This window comes from Heloderma suspectum, chromosome 2, assembly GCF_057233095.1.
Source record: "Heloderma suspectum isolate Gila_16-S chromosome 2, 16-S_ref, whole genome shotgun sequence".
In the NCBI taxonomy this organism is placed as follows: domain Eukaryota; kingdom Metazoa; phylum Chordata; class Lepidosauria; order Squamata; family Helodermatidae; genus Heloderma; species Heloderma suspectum.
In genome coordinates, this window is record NC_139459.1 from 93,234,469 (window position 1) to 93,251,600 (window position 17,132).

Here is a 17,132-nt window from a genome sequence, read left to right on the forward strand (position 1 = left end):
GAAGATCGTTTCACTGTCAACAGACTGAGGAAGACTGCGGAAGACTGCCTTAACTGAACTACTACGTTTTATACAGAAAGTTCAACAAAAACATTCATGTTTAGAATAACTGATGAGGCTAAAAGAACAGACCAAGACAATAGATCAAAACAGATGAACGTTAACTACAGACCACTAGGTGTTTTGAATGTTAACAGAGCACAAGAAGAGAACACACTTCTGAAGATAATTACTTACCTCCTTTTGTTGTGTCATTCTGAGCCTGAATGCCATGGTGTAAAGAGTTGTGGATAGCAGAAAGCAAGTCAGCTGCCTGAGTCATCAGTTTCTGAGCTTCTGCAACAGCACTGGTCTGTTAAAAAGCAACAAAAAAATCTGTATGTCACCAGACAATTAAAGTAATGGCTATTGTTTTAAGAATTAGTACAAGAAAAAAAAAACACCCAGTGGCGTTTACACTACAACATTTTAAAGTATATATCTGCATCTGTGCTAATGTTCTATGCATGTTGCATCTGCCATGGATCTGCCATCTCAACATTCAAAAGGTAATTTTATGGGCTTCATTTGTGTGGCATAAAAGAATACTTCTGGAAATATCCCTGCCCACTTTTCCTCCCAGAATAAGTCGTTCTGCTTTCTGTAGCCAGTACTGAGAGTGAGAACATAAAAGCAGCCATGCTGGATCAGACCAAGAGTCCATCTAGTTCAGCATCCTATTTCCCAGCAGTGGCCAGCAAATTGATTTATTATTACATTTATACCCTGACTTTTTCTCCTTGCAAGGAACCTAGAGCAGCTTACATGGCCCTCTTCCTCAGTTTTATCCTGACAACAACCCTGTGAAGTAGGTTAGGTTGAGTGTCAGTAACTGGCCCAAAGTCACCCAGGGAGCTTCATGGCTGAGTAGGGGGGACTAGAACCCGGATCTCCCGGATCCCAGTCCAACACTCCAACCGCTACACCACACTGGCACCACAGATGTCCCTGGGAAGCCCACAAGAAGGACATGAAAGCAACAGTCTTCCTGCCTTCCATCTCCGTTGTTTGCCCCCAGCATCTGAACTCAGAGGCTCCATACACCTGAAGCTGCAATATTTGGAAGTGTTAAAGGTGGGCAAGAAATTACCCAGGAACCATACCTCTTTTTTGGTAAAGGCTATTAATACAGTCAGTAATACCCGGGTAAACTTCACTCTGCTGAATACTGCAAAGCACTGCTGATGCTATAGAAAAACCAATCCCAAAATTAATACTTTTCAAACTTCTCAAAAACTAAGGTTTAGACAAAATACTATAAGCATGTTTGCTGTTCATGTATACAAAAGTTAATTTGCAATGCTGAACAATGAAACAAAATTTAAAAATAAATTCTCTTTCTGAGTAACTCAAAACAATTAAGGTGCGAATACCAATAACCTTTGTTGTACCAAGATTTTACAAATGATAAAATTAAATGATTGATCACTTAAAAGATGCAACGTGTGCTATTGCTACTTAATCTGGTGCATAATTCAAGTCCAGCCAAAATCAAGAACTTCCAGCCAAAATCAAGAACTGCCCCCCACCCTGCCCCCAGCAAATCTTGTGATTTTAAGTATAGATTGATCTTCTTTGACTTCTCAATCAATAGGTACATTTTATTATAGAACATATTCAAGGAAGATGATCAAGAAACACTTTTTATATGATCTTGCATAGAATACAAGGATCCTTACCTCAAGTTCCACTTCTGGATCTCTTTCTTCTCCTTGTCGGCTTCGAGTACTCTGAAATTAAAGACATTAGAAATATTTAATATTACACTAAATTAAATACCTCATCTTCCTCACAGCCCAGTGTCACATAACTTTTGTTTCTTATCCCTTTCTAATAATCTGATTAGATGAGAGTATGCCATATTTATAAATAACACCATAGACAGAATGTGAGATGTGTTTTCTTTTGACAGAACCTATGGAGAGAGCCAGTGAAGAGTAGCAGATTGAATGCAGGCTTAGACTGGGAAGATCTGGGTTCAAATTCCCCCAATGAAACCCAGAGTCAAACTAGATGAGATGGCAGGAGGCGCATTTGTTTACTTACATGTCTTTCCCATTCACGTGGAAAGTGGTGTTTGTGTGTATGTGTGTGTGCAATGCTTCCATCAAAAGAGATGTGCAGATGATGAGAGCTTGACATACGCACCCCACGCATGCTGGCTCATTTCCCTCAATACCACTCCAGCCACCCACCCTTGCCGGGTTCAGATGTCACAACAGCCTGCGCTTGGCAATGGCAAGTAGGGAAATGAGCTGACATGCACAGACGTGGTTAATAAGCTGCTGTGGCTTATTAACTACCCTCATGTCATGCGAGCCAGCCCACTGTCTCAGCCTAACCTACCTCACAGGCTTGCTCTGAGGATAAAATGAAGGGACACATGAAGGGTGGGATAAAAAAAGCAATAAATAGCAGACTGAGAAGAATTAAAAGGTCTTGATTATGTTTATTAATGCAAATAGCTTATTATTTTGTTAGAATTCTCTTCCATTTATGCCTAACTGATAAGACCATTCTAAAAATTATTTAAAAATAATCAGTTTTAGATTTTGGGACACAATTGTCACAGAAATTAACAATGGGTTAAATCTAACGTTGTGCTACTGGAAGCCTGCTAGAATGACAGGACTTTCTCTTTCCTCCCACCACCATGCCACAGCCCCCCTTGCTGCCTGAAAATCTGCTCCGGAACATTTCTCAGCCCTCCAGAACAATTTTCAGGGTGCGGGGGGATTGGAGGAATCACCCCCTCCCAGTTCCATTGACGGAACTGCTTCCCTCGGCAGAACACCACCACTGGATAAAACCCAATATAAACAAAACAAAACATCACCAAGATGCCAAAACTTGCAATTCTGCTTATTTTCCAAAGGACCTATGGTCTACATTGGATAAAGACTTTAGTTGGCATGTTTTAGCAGCAGTAAGTGCGGTAAGTACAACCCACTGGAAATGTTCAGCAGACTTCTCTGTCAAGGCTTCATTTTGGAGGCTCTGGGACCATATATTAATGGACAAGCTCAATGATGAGTGATGGTTGCTAGAGGTCATAAAGGACCTAAAACATTTTATGCAATAGGGTACCCATTTTTTGTGGTATGTATACATCTCAGACTAAGGCCACACCAGATAGTTATAAGATTTTGCTGACTTACTAGGATAACACAATTACAGTTTGAAGGATTTGTGATTCTGTACTCTTATTCATCCTAACTAAATTGGTTGTGTTGATGGTTTTCTTTAAAAAATGGCTATATATCACTGTTCTCAAAATTTCTCTATAAAAATGAAAGTATAATTTAAAAAAGTAGTCTGCCAAAGATATATACCTTAACTCGTCGTTGCATGTCATCTTCAACATCCTTCAGCATACCTGGAAAAAATGTTATTCAGTTCATACGCATGAACACCACTTGGAAGAGAGTCATTTGTATATCTAGGTGGACATTTCCATCCTATATGCGATAAACATTCTAACTAAAGCAATATATCAACAACCTCAACCCTGCACCCATTACTTTGATTTACAAATGCTAACTTTATGACAGAATTCTTCTTATTTTGAAGGCATTATATTTTAAAGAGAATAGTTGCATTCAGATCATTCTCCAAGCCATAGTCCACCCTGCCCAAACCTGGGTCCCTCCAGATGTTTTGAACTGCAGAACCCGTCCTCCCTGACCAATAGTCATGCAGGCTAGCACTGTAGTCTGTAGTCCAAAACTAGTCCAAATTTGGGGGTGTGCCCAAGTTTGGGAAGGCTGCTCTAAACCATGGGTTGTGGAAGGCTGGTTTAGAACATGACAGTGATCCACAGGCTGAAGCACTCCCTCCTTCCCTTGCTCATCTGGTTTTGTAGAATAATTCTAGTACTACTATTAGTACTAGTACAGCTACTACTTTAGCATAATACTTTTAATAGAATACTGGTCTAATCAAACCAAAGTTTCATTTTACAATTGAATCTGCAAACTATGGTTTGGGTAAGCCCTCAAAACCAGGATCTCAAACGGTGGTTTGAAATCCTGGTTTGGAAAGCTTGCTCAAAGCATAGTTTGCCAGTCTGAATGCAACAGCAAACTGTGCTTTGATAAAACCAGGAAGTAAGGATAATTTTTATTATCTGAATACAGACAATGGAGGATCATCTGAATATAGCTGATGTCTTACAATGCAATCCTATGCATTCTTACTTACTCTCAAGTCCCACTGAGTTCACTGGGACTTATTCTCTGACACCAACAAAGCACTACATTCTCCAAGAAGAAAGACCATGAGTTGTTTGAGATCTACCTGTAACTCGAAGATCTGTCACACTGTTGGCCATTTTAAATCCATATGTCATGGATTGAAAATCTTCCTAAACATGAAAAGGGAAAAAAATAACCATGACTTGTTTGCCAAAAGCAACAGCTTGTCTCAATGCTTCTGCACCGTATACAAGGTATTAGTCTCTGGCTTTAGGTTGGAGCTATGCCTCTAGATCAGCCTTCCCTAAGCTGGTGCCCTCCAGATGTTTGGGACTTCAACGCCAAGCATTCCTGATCATTGGCCATGCTGGTTGGGGTTGATGGGAGCTGAAGTCTAAAACATCTGGAGGGCACTAGCTTGGGGAAAGCTGCTCTAGATGTTTTCAGAATATCACTAAGAAATTTGCAAGATGTGTAAAATACAAGGTATTTTAGGAAACTAAAATATCTATTCTAATGTGTATATCATTTCCTGGAGTAACGGAATACCACGACTCGGCACTGATAAGACTGGAAGCTGTACTGGTGATTTCTGATACTGGCTTGTTCTCAAATCATAGTTTAAACAAATTGCGCTTCCCCAAGTCCAGCTGTCACAGGGAACTTTGTTTAGTATTTAAAAATGGTAGCAGATGCTTCTGGTCTCCCCATCTGGAGCCCTTTCTCTGGCCTGAAGGAGAGAGATCACTGTGGTTTATTCACACAGTGGGAAAGTGTGGTTTCCTATTACATCTGAGCCAGGCCACAAGTTTTTACTGCTGCTTTATGTATTTTATTGATTAGCTTGCATTTTTAAATTACTGTTGTTTTACTGGTGCTTTATTTTTGCTATGCAAGGCACCTGGGAGCCTGCAGAATTTATGCCCCACCATTTCTGCAATTAAGCACCAAAGACGATTATCAACAAGCAAATACAATTTCAAAATAAAATCCACATATCAAAAAATAGAAATCATACAAAAGTAAAAGCATATGTAAAAAAGGATAGATAAAAACCAGATGACATGTTAAAAGCCACCAGCCGACTAAAATGTACAATGCAAACTATATGTATTAATAAAGAGGGGCAGGGAGAATCATCAACTGAACAAGACCCTTACCTCTTCAAACACTGCAGCTTTGTTTACTTTTTCTCTGGCAATATCACAAATTTTTAGGATCCCCAAAGCAAATGCCTTCATGGCAGGATCCTCTATAAAGTCTGGATTATGAATGTAAAGGCAAGTGAATACCGTCTGAGCCAAAGAATGGCCTTCTAACCATGTTATCTGCAGAGATGAAGTAGATAATATGAAATGATTGACAAAATGGCAGGCCAGTTTTGTAACTGGACTCATAAATATTTCACAAAACAGGATTTCAGTATTTAATTTCTTTTCAATTCCATTATTGAAAACAGACTACATAAAAAAATAAGTTCTGATTTCCAACATGAATATTTCTTACATCCATTATATTTCAATGAACAAATGTAGGGCACAACATTATATAAAGTAGTAAGGATCATGGCCATAACGCAGGATCCTGGGCACAGGTACGGAACAGAACCTCCATGTACATATGGATTTGGAGTGGCTTCCTAAGAGGTGCCTCCAGCAAGTTCACTGAATCCTAAGGGCTTCAAGTTCGCTGAACCTCCCTTTGCTCTGCCACATTTACACCAGGCATAGAACTGCATGATAAACTAGACCTGACAACAGACGCCCCACCAAGACCCCCAGCAGAGTATATAGTTCCTTCAGCCACAGCCATGCCCCACACACGGGTTGTTCTTGTTAGGATCAAGTGGTGGGTCTTGCTGGAACAATGCTGTGGTGCAGCCATGAGAACACTACTGCTCTTACTAAGGCACTTGTCTTTAGGGGGCTATGACCTAGGAATAGAAAAGGACCAGACAGATCAGTAGCCTGTACAACGGCCCCTTCCTGCTTCCTCCCAGCCCTCAAAATTCAGCCTTATTTACTACAAGATCACCAGAAAGGGCTGCAATCCACCTTCCCTTCATGGGCTTCACTGGCATGGTGGTTGAAGCATTGTTATGCTTTCTGGCCCCCGAGTGTATGGCAGGAGTAGGGAACATGGTGCCCGGGGGCACAAATGCAGCCCCGGACAATGCCTTATTCCCCCCACTTTTTTAATTAACATATTTTCTTACCAGCAGCTTGGCTGGCTGTGAAACAGGTTTCTGTTGGTGTTGAAAACTGTGAGTTCAAGGGATTTGTTTAGTGTGTTGAGGCTCAGACCCCATCTCTGCCTTGTACTCAGTCTTTGGGGCAGCTTACTTGCCCTTTGCCATGCCTCCCATCATAGCCATTTTGTGGTGGCACCCAGGACAGTTTATCAAATTGCCAAATGTATTCCACAGCCCAAAAATATTGCCTACCCCTGGAGTAAGGGATGGAGTTTGCCCCATGTTATTTATATTTATACCTTTATTTCTGCTCAGGAAACAAAACAATGGGTTAAATTCAATGTTGCATTAATGGAAGTCCACTAGAGCAACTGGAGGTTCTCCCGCTCCCCTCTCCCTTTCAGTCATCTGCGCCACCCGAAGATCTGTTCTGAAGGGTTTCCCAGCCTTCTGGAGCAGATTTTGAGTGGGGAGGAGGAGGCTGTGGGGGGAGGGGAATAGCCCCCTCCTGTTCTGTTCATGGAACTGCTTCTGTTAAGGGAATGACACAACTGGATACAAACCAATATTTCGCCATTTGACCGTGGGGTGGGGTGGGGTGGGGTGGGGTGAAGGAATGTAATTTTATACTGTGCATTAGGTAACTCCATTTTATCCAAAATTTGATTATCCAAACAGAACAAGGTCTTAGCATGACTAGTTTCAGAAAAATCTATTGCCATTTTAAACTGGGCCTTATTTTAAAACCCATCTTTATTTAGAAGTCATCCCGCAGTCTTTAATGAGGATTGCTCCCTAAGAGGTGTGTTTAGGATTGTAGCCTTAGAAACTTCTGAAAAGTTAAGATCAGCTATTCTAACTAACAAATAAAAATCACTGATGTTATCTAAATACACTCTTTGAAAGGCTTGTAGAAAACTGTTAATTCTATTAATTCAGCATTAAAAATATAATACTCTTACCAAGCAGCAAAAACAAGTGTCCATTATCCCTATTAGCTCAGGCAAGGATAAGTCTTTAATTTTAATGGTACCGTCCTTTAAAAGAATAAGAGCGAGAACGTGCATGAGTGTCCATCAACAGCAAATGACATTTGATCAGCTTACAAAGAAATCGCCTGTTTGGGCAGTGGGGAGGTAACAGTGATGTGACTGAATGGAAAGGAGACTCTAGTAGCAGTATGCCACCTTCTGCTGAGCTTGTTAGTCCTGAGAACTAGAACAAGAACCATGTGTGCGACCTCTCCCCTATGAGAGGAGGTTACAACAGCTGGGACTGTTTAGCCTGGAAAAAAGGAGGGTAAGGGGAGACATGGTAGAGGTCTACAGAATTATGCGTTGTGTGGAGAATGTGGAGAGGGAGACATTTTTCTCCCTCTCTTGAAATACTGGAACCCGGGGTCATCCCATGAAGCTGATTAGTGGGAGATTCAGGACAGATAAAAGGAAGTACTGCTTCACACAGCGCATAGTTAAACTATGGAATTTGCTAGCACAGGATGTAGTGACAGACACCAATTTGGATGGCTTTAAAAGTGGTTGGACAAATTCATGGAGGAAAAGGCTATCAATGGCTACTAGTCTTGATGACTATGTGCTACCTCCAGGACAAGAGGCAGTGAACCTATTTATACCAGTTGCTGGGGAACATGGGCGGGAGGGTGCTCTTGCATTCATGTCCTGCTTGTGGGCTCCTGGTTGACAGCTGGTTGGCCATTGTGTGAACAGAATGCTGGACTAGATGGACCCTTGGTCTGATCCAGCATGGCTCTTATGTTCTTATGGAACTAACCTTAAGGGATTGCTCATCCTCCTCTCCCACCCAACCTCCCCTCAGTGTTTTCCTTATGTAGTGGGCGGAAAGCCATCTTCTGTTCTCGTGACATGGGGGACAAATTCTTTAAAGCCACCAATACAAATTCCATATTCCCTTAAATTAGGGGTGCAGAACCTCAAGACCGAGGAGCCAAATCCAGCCCTCCTGGGATCCCAATCCAGCCCTCCTGGGATCCCAATCTGGCCCTCTGGGGTTCCTCTTGGGCTACCCACTTTTCCCCTTTCCCCCAACTATCAATCGTTTTTCCCATTCTAAAAGGTTGAAGTGTCTCTCCTAAGGCTTAGTTACTGACAGTAAGAGCTTTAAGCTAAAATATGTTAGTATTTCTGGTATGAGTGGCCCCGCCCCACTGCTTTCAGCCCTGCCCACCACTGGAATGTGGCTCCCAAAAGCTTCTTCAAAATGGAATTTGGCCCTCAAGCTGAAGGAAGTTCAACACCTGTGCCTTAAATTAATATGTGAAACTCTGAACATCTGTGTTCATTTCACTATGACCTTTATTTTTACGAATCACTAAGCAGCTGAACAAAGCAGAAAGAACACCAACCTTGATAGCTTGTTCAAAGTTAAGAACTTTTCGATTGACTTGGTTTCCAATCATACCAGCATCCATCTTGGGATCCATCATTTCAATAGCAGACATGGCTTCAAAAAGACCAAAACTAAAGAGAGCAACACAACCCACAAGAAAACCCATGTTGGCACTAATGAATATATAAACAGCAAGAACGTTTCAAAGCATCATCTTAAAATGTTCAACTACAAAACAGAAACAGTTAAAGAATTTTTTTATTCAATGTATGCATCTCATGAAACCCTAAAAATCATGCAAAAACAGATACAGAACTCATCTACAGTTTTCATAATTTTTTAAAAGAAGGAACTGATGTAATTTGAGATAAGCTGATACAACTAATCAGATAATTTTTAAAAAATGCAGAGTTATGAAAGCAGTAACATAATTCTTCACTATGGAAATACCTTAGCAGTGCAATCCTATACATGTTTACCAGGAAGTAAATCTCACTATGTTCAATTGGGTTTACTCCCTAGTAAGTGTTGTTAGGACTGCAGCTTAAAAATCAACTGTTGAAGTAATGAGGATTTAATTTAATAGAGCTATGAAATTCTAGCAAGGTATTTTTTGCACCACAATTTTAATAAAATGATAGTATATATGGAATAGCGAGGGAATGAGAAGCAATAGCAAAGCACACTTGGCTGGCATTTGCAGGAGCTTCTGCAAGCGCTGGTGAGTGCGTAGCACTTAGCCTCCTAATTGGGAAAAGGAGCTTACTAACCCCTAAGTAAGGGGAATCTTCTTATCTTTGATCTGCAACAGGAGATAAGGGGATTCTTCTCCCTGCCCCTCCCCAAGCCAGGAGGGGGGGCTTGAGGAGTGGTGTGGGCGGAGTCTGCAGCCAGAGTTTCCCCATCCCTGTGCTAAACTAGGTGCATAAGCAGAAAGGTTCCCAAGTGTGTTCCCCACCTCCTCCAAACAACTAGGAGTACTAAATCCTTCTCCTAGTCAATTTAAATTTCACTAGCCAATTCCTGGGTTCTCATTACATGCAAACCAGGAAGCCTGATTTAAATAAACTTTAGCCAATTGCTAAAACAAGCAAACAAAGACCCTGGATTATCTTACAGGCTTATTTAACGAACTAAGAGTTTATTTTAAACCACAATTCCTGATTTGTATGTAATGACAACCCAAGAATCTGTTGAAGTTAAATCGAATTCTGGTTTATTCCTCTTGCTGGGTGCGGGGAGGAGGAGAGGGGAGTGGAAGTGTGCTTAAGCCTAGCACTTTGCACGGGTTCCTTTCCACTTGTGCACACAGCACTAAATCAGCCTTCCCCAATCTGATGTTCTCCAGACGTTTTGGACGACAATTCCCACCACCCCTGACCATTGTCCATACTGGTCAGGACTGATATGAGTTGTTGCCCAAAACATCTGGAGGGCACCATGTTGGGAAATGCTGCAATAAATTATGGTTTTGCATTATTTGTGAATGCTGCCACCGTCAAGGACCACAGAACACTATTTGCCATCAAATAGCTTCATGCACTATTTCCACAAGACGTGTTTGTAGCATTATACATTTGTATCTATTGTTTCAACACTAATCTTAAAATACAAATTGTGAAAGCAGTGATATCCATCAGTGTGCCTGTATTTGGGGAATGCAGGATGTCCATATTGTCTAAGATGTAGCCCAGTTTTGTTTTATTAAAGTTAACAAGGACTAAAGGAATTAACATTCTTTTAGAGGAGAAGGTAAACTTAAGCCCATAGATTTCAGAGTCTACACAGGATCACATTGTTCTCTGCCAGTGGACTATGCATCCCATGTATGCCTGGGATACATACAAGACAGATCAAAATTACTGTTCGTTTTCACAGTGAACAACTGAGTAATTGGGGAATCAGTCAATAAAGTTAGAGGACAAAAATAATAAATCTATATTATTGCTAACATGAATGGTTAACATCACACATATACATTACCCGCTTTACCAGTTTAAACACAGTTCTACTAGCATTCGGAAATGTGCCTTTCTCTAAAGGGTGTAATTATTCTTGATAGGTTTTGGAGTACGCAAACACACATGTGGTAGCTGACTGATAATGCATCATGTTCTCTCTGTTTAGGAGGTGTAAACTCTCCCAAGCCAACAACAAGAACAGTACTGTTAATTCCACACAGCTCCTTCAAATACATTCCCAACAGTTCTTTCACCTTACTGACATTGGGTTGGATTCAGATTTTGTTATACATAGAGCAAACCCATTGAATTTATTGGGAGTTAAAGGCATCCTAAAGTGTCTGTTAGTCATGTCTAAATCTGGATCCAACCCACTATATTTAGGGTGCAATCCTATGCATGTTTGGAGAGAAGAAGAAAGTCCTACAACTCCCAGCATTTCCCAGCCAGCTATGCTATACATAGTTAACCTCTCTGTAGTTCCAAAGACCTATCTGTAACCCACTCTTTCCGTCTATAGCGCAAACACCCTAAAACAAAGAAACATATTTTTCAGTCTGACAGAAGACAAAGCCACTAGCACCAACAGGGTATGTCAAGGTTGCCTCAATAAGGGTTTACAGCTGAAATCCATTCTATTTCGTTTGAACTGTACGCGGACAACGTGTACAAGCCAAGTGCTGATTAATCCACCAAATTTCATTCCAAAGATATTTAAAACACTAAAATAAAAATACAGAGAATATAATACTGCTGTATTTATGTGAAGAAAGCATTGTGAGTGATCCTAAGTACACTTACGTGGAAGTATATTCTACCCAAATCAAATGGACTTGATTCCAATTAGGCACGTTCATGACTGAAACATAAGAATCTGCATTTTTCTATGAACTATATAACCCAATCTTTAACAGATGTTTTGCCCTGAACAAGTTATTACAAACAAGTATGACTAGAGTACAGCTTTACTGCATTATTCAAAGGACGCTTATATAGGATTCAGTCCCACTGAGCTCAACAGAACTTACTCCTAGTAAGTGTGCATAGTGCTGCAGCCCTAGGTTGTGTGCAACAGAGTTTTCAAGTTAGTAACATAAATCTTTAATCAGCATTAATTAATGTTCTTCAAATGGCTAACAGATATGGAAGGCTGTAACTGTATAAATAATTGCACTTAGAAATAAGCATCACTGAGATCAATAGAGTTTACTTCTAAGAATTTGTTTCAGATTAAGTTGCAAGAAATACATTTTGGAAAGTTGCATTCTTATGGTACACTCACAGTTTGTCATGAAGTAACTCTCCCAGCTTCAGTTCTAGAAGGAAATTAAAAACGAACAGCTCATTAGACAGGTGTTCAAATACTTTAAATAAATATTCAACAAGCCCATTCTAGAATCAAAGGTAAAGGAAAAACAGACTATGTTGGCATATAACTGGAAGGATAAAGATAAAACCATGTCTTTAGCACCATTTTCTTTAGGTAGCACATGTTTTTCAATCAAGTCCACTTTTGTGCTAACTAAGGAGTTCAAGTGGACATAGGAGAGCACTTGAGATTTATACTAATTCAAGACACTATGAAAATCTATTCATAATTACCCTACCTGTAAGTCCTTAGGATCTGTAACAAAAACTGAATTCAATTACACTAGACATATAAAACAACACACAACCCCATCCCCCCAAAACAATGGGCTGGATCCAGCAAAAGCATCCCACAGACAGAAGGGCTCGTTCCATCATGGGAAAGCTTTTGATCCAGTGGAACTCTCCTTCTGAGAAGATCCCCTCTACACTCCGCCCGACCTGAACTGGATAGGTAGTCACCTCCGAGTTCGGAGGCAGCCACCTAACCCAATAGGATTACTCCCTCATCAATTCACAGAAAGCAAGGGATCAAGGTCCAGCATGCCAAAGAGGTCTGGTGTCATCACAGCCCTTCCCAGAAAAAGAGGGAGGAGAGCAGTCACGCATGCCTACAAGGTAAGAATAACCAAGGGGAACAACAGGGGAGGACATCTAATCTTCTGAGAGTGTTGCCAGCCAACTAGAAAAAAGGTCTGGCCTGGCTCTGATTTTTTGACCTCGTGGCTACTTGCCAGACAAGACAAGAAAGGAAGAAAGGCCAGTTTCCCACTCAATTGCTTTTTCTTTTTAAAAAAGCATTTATTTTGAGCACTTGCACATTGCTCATGCACACATACTGCTCAAGCTGAGGCCTATAGGCTGGTGCAATCACACAAATTCAAAATTGACACCACACACAGCCTCCCAGTGGCTGTCTCCCTCACATCTCGGAACGTGGCCAGGAGGAGTTGCCACTGAGCTAAATGGCTGGAACATAGGTTGGAATGCTGGCAATCGTGGCGGAGGAAAGCAGAAGAGAGTCTTGTGCCTGGTCTCAGTCGGGCCCATAACTCTCTTCCACGTTTCTACCTGGCTTGCCTTCCTAGCCAAACACAGGTGGCAGTGGCAGAAAGCCTGGCTTTCCCAATTCCCAATCTTAAGCAGCCAACCCTCCATTTCTTTCAGGCTCCCAGCAAAGTGGGAAAAGTGGTTGGTGAGTAGGGGCTGCTGGAGACTGAGGACTGGAACCTGAAAGGATGTTTGGTCTTAGCTTCAGTTTGGCCCCAAACTCTCTGTTAAGTTCCCATCTGGCTTTATTAATCAAATGGGCATAGGAGCAGAAGCACTGGGGAGCCTCACTTCCCCGTTAGCCAGCCACCAGCAGACTGTCCCCTCCCGGTTTCCAGCCCAGTGGGACTGGGGGTGGGTGGTTTTCCCAGTCCCAATGTCCAGCAGCCCACCCCCTCATGTGAGCTTCGCCCTTTGGGGTTAGCTGCTGTTGCAAAGATAAACAGCCTTTGCATGGGGGCTCAGCATACTTGCCAAGCATCAGCCTCACCTTGCTCCAACTGCAGCAGCAGTGGTACAGATTAATGGTGTAAGCGTGACAGAAAGAATAATAGAAGGCCTGCTATTATGTCTGCATATGATAATGAGGGTCTATCTGTAGCCCTATTCAGGCATTTGGAACTGAATAGAGATAAGAGATGAGGAGAGGGAGCGCTCCAGCCCCACCTCCTCTGTCATTGCATTTGTTGCCATCCACTAAGCATTCTGGCTCATGTGGAGAGCCTCCACAGATATAGGAGGCTCTCCTCTTCAGACAGTCACTCTCCACGAGAAGATGATGGAACCCCACGAGGAGGGGGGCAGGGCTGGAGCACTCCCTCTTCTCATATATTTGCTCTATTCAGGTTCAGAACACCTGCATAGGGCTTGCATGTTGGAAAATCAGTGCTCTGGATAACATGGAAAGCCCCCATGGATAGAGGAGGTTCTTCTCTTCACCAAGTCCCCTCCACATGTAGAGGGTGAACAAAGTGATGATGGAGGGACAGGCCTAGTACGCCCCCCCTCCTAGCATGTTTACTATCCATAGACTAGGAACACCTGAATGGAGCTAGTGAATCTGTCTCTGGTGCTCCTCTGGGTATGTAACTTTGTTTATTAATTATTCTTGGAATTATCTGTAACAAACTGTCCACTTGGCTTTCCTACCATGCACGGAGAGCAGGCGTATGTTCTAAGAACGTACAAAAGGTGTAGACCTTAGGTCTGAGAACTTTGGCAACAGACTCCACCCCCAAGAGCAGTCAGAAACTGTTGGGCTTTGCCTGAAGTAACAGTTGGCAACAGAGATGGGACCATAGCTCAAAGGTACAGCGAATGCTTTGCATGAGAAGGTCCTAGGTTCAATCCCAAGCATCTCCAGCTAGGGCTGGAAGATCTCCTGCCTGAAACCCTAGAGCTGCTGCCAGTCAGTGTTGACCGGGCTAGATGGACCAGTGGTCTGATTCAGTATACGGCCGTTTCCTGTAGTCCTATGTTCCTCTCCAGAAACGTCTGTTGGTTTCATAACCTCCAGCATTACAATAAGCTTCCTGATGCTACCTATCTACCTCCGGAAATCTCATTCCTGCCATTTCCCAGCCAGCCAGCATGATTTACCTCTACAGCAATCTTCAAAGTCCTGGGTAATATCTATCCAGCTTGTGTTACTCTTTTCCATCTTCTCAGGTATATTGAGCTCCCATCCTGAATCATCATCTTCTACGGAAGCCTTCATAACCATGTTCTTACACCTGCAATAAAACGTTGGACAATAAAAAACAAAAAACATTCAAACGTGGTTCTTCAGAAACTGAGAGTGGGGTGCGTGGGTGGGCAGGGGGAACAGGGGACACGGCCGTATCTGACGAGGACCTCAGTTGTGCCGATCTTCCGCTCCCCCGATGTTTAAAACAGCCGAGACTGAAAGAGTCCCGTCATGGTGCGGGAGCGGATGAGAAGCCTGGGCTAGTGGCCGGGGCTGGTTAGCACAAGCCTCTTCGCGTCAGCTGTGGACCTCCAGCCAGCCAGATGGGGCGGGGATCTTGCTCAGCCCCCGGGCAGAGTTGAGAAGGATGCCTCGGCTGCAGCCGCCCGCCAGTGTAACCAGGACGCTACGGGGATTGCTCCGGGCCTCCCACCTGCTGCTGCTGCCGCCGCTGCTGCTGCCCCGAGTGACGGAATGCGGCTTCTCGGCCCCGTAACTGCTCCTTCCCTACCCGAGGGCGCGGGGGCGGAGCGCCCAGCTGGCCGCGGCGCTCACCGAGCCCGCTGCCTCCGCCTCACGCAGCCGGCCGAGGACTTCCACTTCCCCTTCCACTCTCAGGCACCGACCATAGAGCGAAAGGGCAGGCGCGACGCCGCTTGCTGCTGCGCGTGCGCGGGAGCCCCTTGCCGACGAGCGGACTTCGGAAGCAGCGGCGTGAGGAGCACCGGACTTCCTTTCCCCCCTAGAGATACGAAAGCGAAGAACTGAAAATTGTCATCCGCAGGCCGGGTTTGCTGCTTTGTTTGCAGTTTCTCGCGTTGTTGTTACCTCGGCTATCTCTCATTAGAGTAGCAACAATGGCAGCTGCTAATAGGAGGGAACAGGGAAAATCCCTATTTTATCCTTGCGGTGACTGCGCAGCATTGGTGTCCCACCCTCACCACCCCGCTCCGAAAACAAAACCCGGGAGCAAAGACAGGCATTCTTGCTCTTTCAAAACTCAGGTCGTGTGTGTGGGAAATATAGGTTGCTATCGTTTTTAAACTTTAAAAAAAATGCCCTGCAATTGCTGGTGTGAGGCTGAAAGAGAATTGCTTATGACAGCCTTCCCCAACCTGTAGCCCTGCGGATGTGTTGGGACTACTACTCCCACAATCCTCTGGCTGAGGTTTGTGGGAGTAGTAGTCCCAACACATCTGACGGCAACGCGTTGGGGAAGGTTGCTTACAGCAACCCTGTAAGGAAGTCCAGTGTAGTAATTCCCGTATTATATGTTGCAGGAAGGGGGAAGAGGGTGTGTGGCTTACAGCAACCTTATAATGTAGTCTATGTTATCCCCACTTTGCAGGGGTGGGGATAGGAAGTGCAGCTGACAACTCTGCAGCGTTGGCCAGTGTTATCCCTATATTGTTGGGGAAAACTGGTGCTGAAAGAGAATGGGTTACAGTCACCCTGTAATGTCCACGTTGCAGGTGTATGTATGTGTGGTGGGTGGATGCAAAGCTGAGGGAGTGGCTTATGACAACCCTGCAATGTAGTTGTTTCCTCCATTTTCAGATGGCGAGACGATGCTGAGAGAGTAGTTTACACCAATATAACCTATAACGTAATCCATTGTTATCCTCATATTTCAGGATGGATGAAACAGAGAAGTTAGTTTCTGGTACAAATGTGATAACCCTGATATTTCTCTGCTTCTAAACTTACATTCAGGTTCCAGCTCTGTTGGTTTTGAGATTGTTTCAGAACCTTTGGTCTCCTTAGTTAAATCTCCCACTACATTTCGAAATATTTATCTTGTTTCTGGGTTATTTAGATGTTTTATATCCTGCCACTTGGCAGCAAGAGCACCCAAGGTGGCTTACAACATAAATACAAATATATGCAATAAAATACAAAGAACTGGGAGTTTAAAAACAGCAACATTTAAAAGCATGTGTAGCAACAAGGTGTAAAGTTAAAACAATCCAAAAGCCTGGCAAAATAAGATTGTATTGGCATTCATCTGCAGAGGTGGGAAACTTATGGCACTCTAGATGTTGTGGGACTGCAGCTCCCATCATCCCTCACCACTGGCTATGCTGGCTAGGGTTGATGGCAGTTGTAAGTCTAACAGTATCTGGAGAACCACAAGATGTCCACCTAGGGCACAGGCTGAAAGAAAGGAAGCCAGCCCAGTTTCCCCAAGAACATGCCACAGTGTTGGTGCTACTACTGAAAAAGCCTTGTCCCTCATTCATGGGTTAGCCTGGTTTTTACTCATGTCTGGCTTCCTC

General features: G+C 43.1%; 1 protein-coding gene across 2 annotated transcripts in view; it reads right to left on the minus strand.

Annotated features, from left to right (window-relative positions):
• NAA35 (N-alpha-acetyltransferase 35, NatC auxiliary subunit) overlaps nucleotides 1–15,472 on the minus strand; it is a 30,833-nt gene extending 15,361 nt beyond the window's left edge. The window contains exons 1-11 of one of the 2 annotated variants that reach the window (XM_084834164.1): nucleotides 15,412–15,472; nucleotides 14,769–14,902; nucleotides 12,034–12,067; nucleotides 8,807–8,921; nucleotides 7,386–7,460; nucleotides 5,393–5,560; nucleotides 4,336–4,402; nucleotides 3,372–3,415; nucleotides 1,719–1,769; nucleotides 1,143–1,226; nucleotides 238–352 (exon numbers count right to left, since the gene is read on the minus strand). In XM_084834164.1, the coding sequence (XP_084690290.1) occupies nucleotides 238–352; nucleotides 1,143–1,226; nucleotides 1,719–1,769; nucleotides 3,372–3,415; nucleotides 4,336–4,402; nucleotides 5,393–5,560; nucleotides 7,386–7,460; nucleotides 8,807–8,921; nucleotides 12,034–12,067; nucleotides 14,769–14,892 (877 nt within the window). In that variant the 5' untranslated portion in view covers nucleotides 14,893–14,902; nucleotides 15,412–15,472. Of the gene's footprint in view, nucleotides 1–237; nucleotides 353–1,142; nucleotides 1,227–1,718; nucleotides 1,770–3,371; nucleotides 3,416–4,335; nucleotides 4,403–5,392; nucleotides 5,561–7,385; nucleotides 7,461–8,806; nucleotides 8,922–12,033; nucleotides 12,068–14,768; nucleotides 14,903–15,289 lie in introns of both variants that reach the window. The other variant, XM_084834163.1, reaches the window with a different exon arrangement.
• Between the last annotated feature and the right edge of the window lie 1,660 nt (nucleotides 15,473–17,132).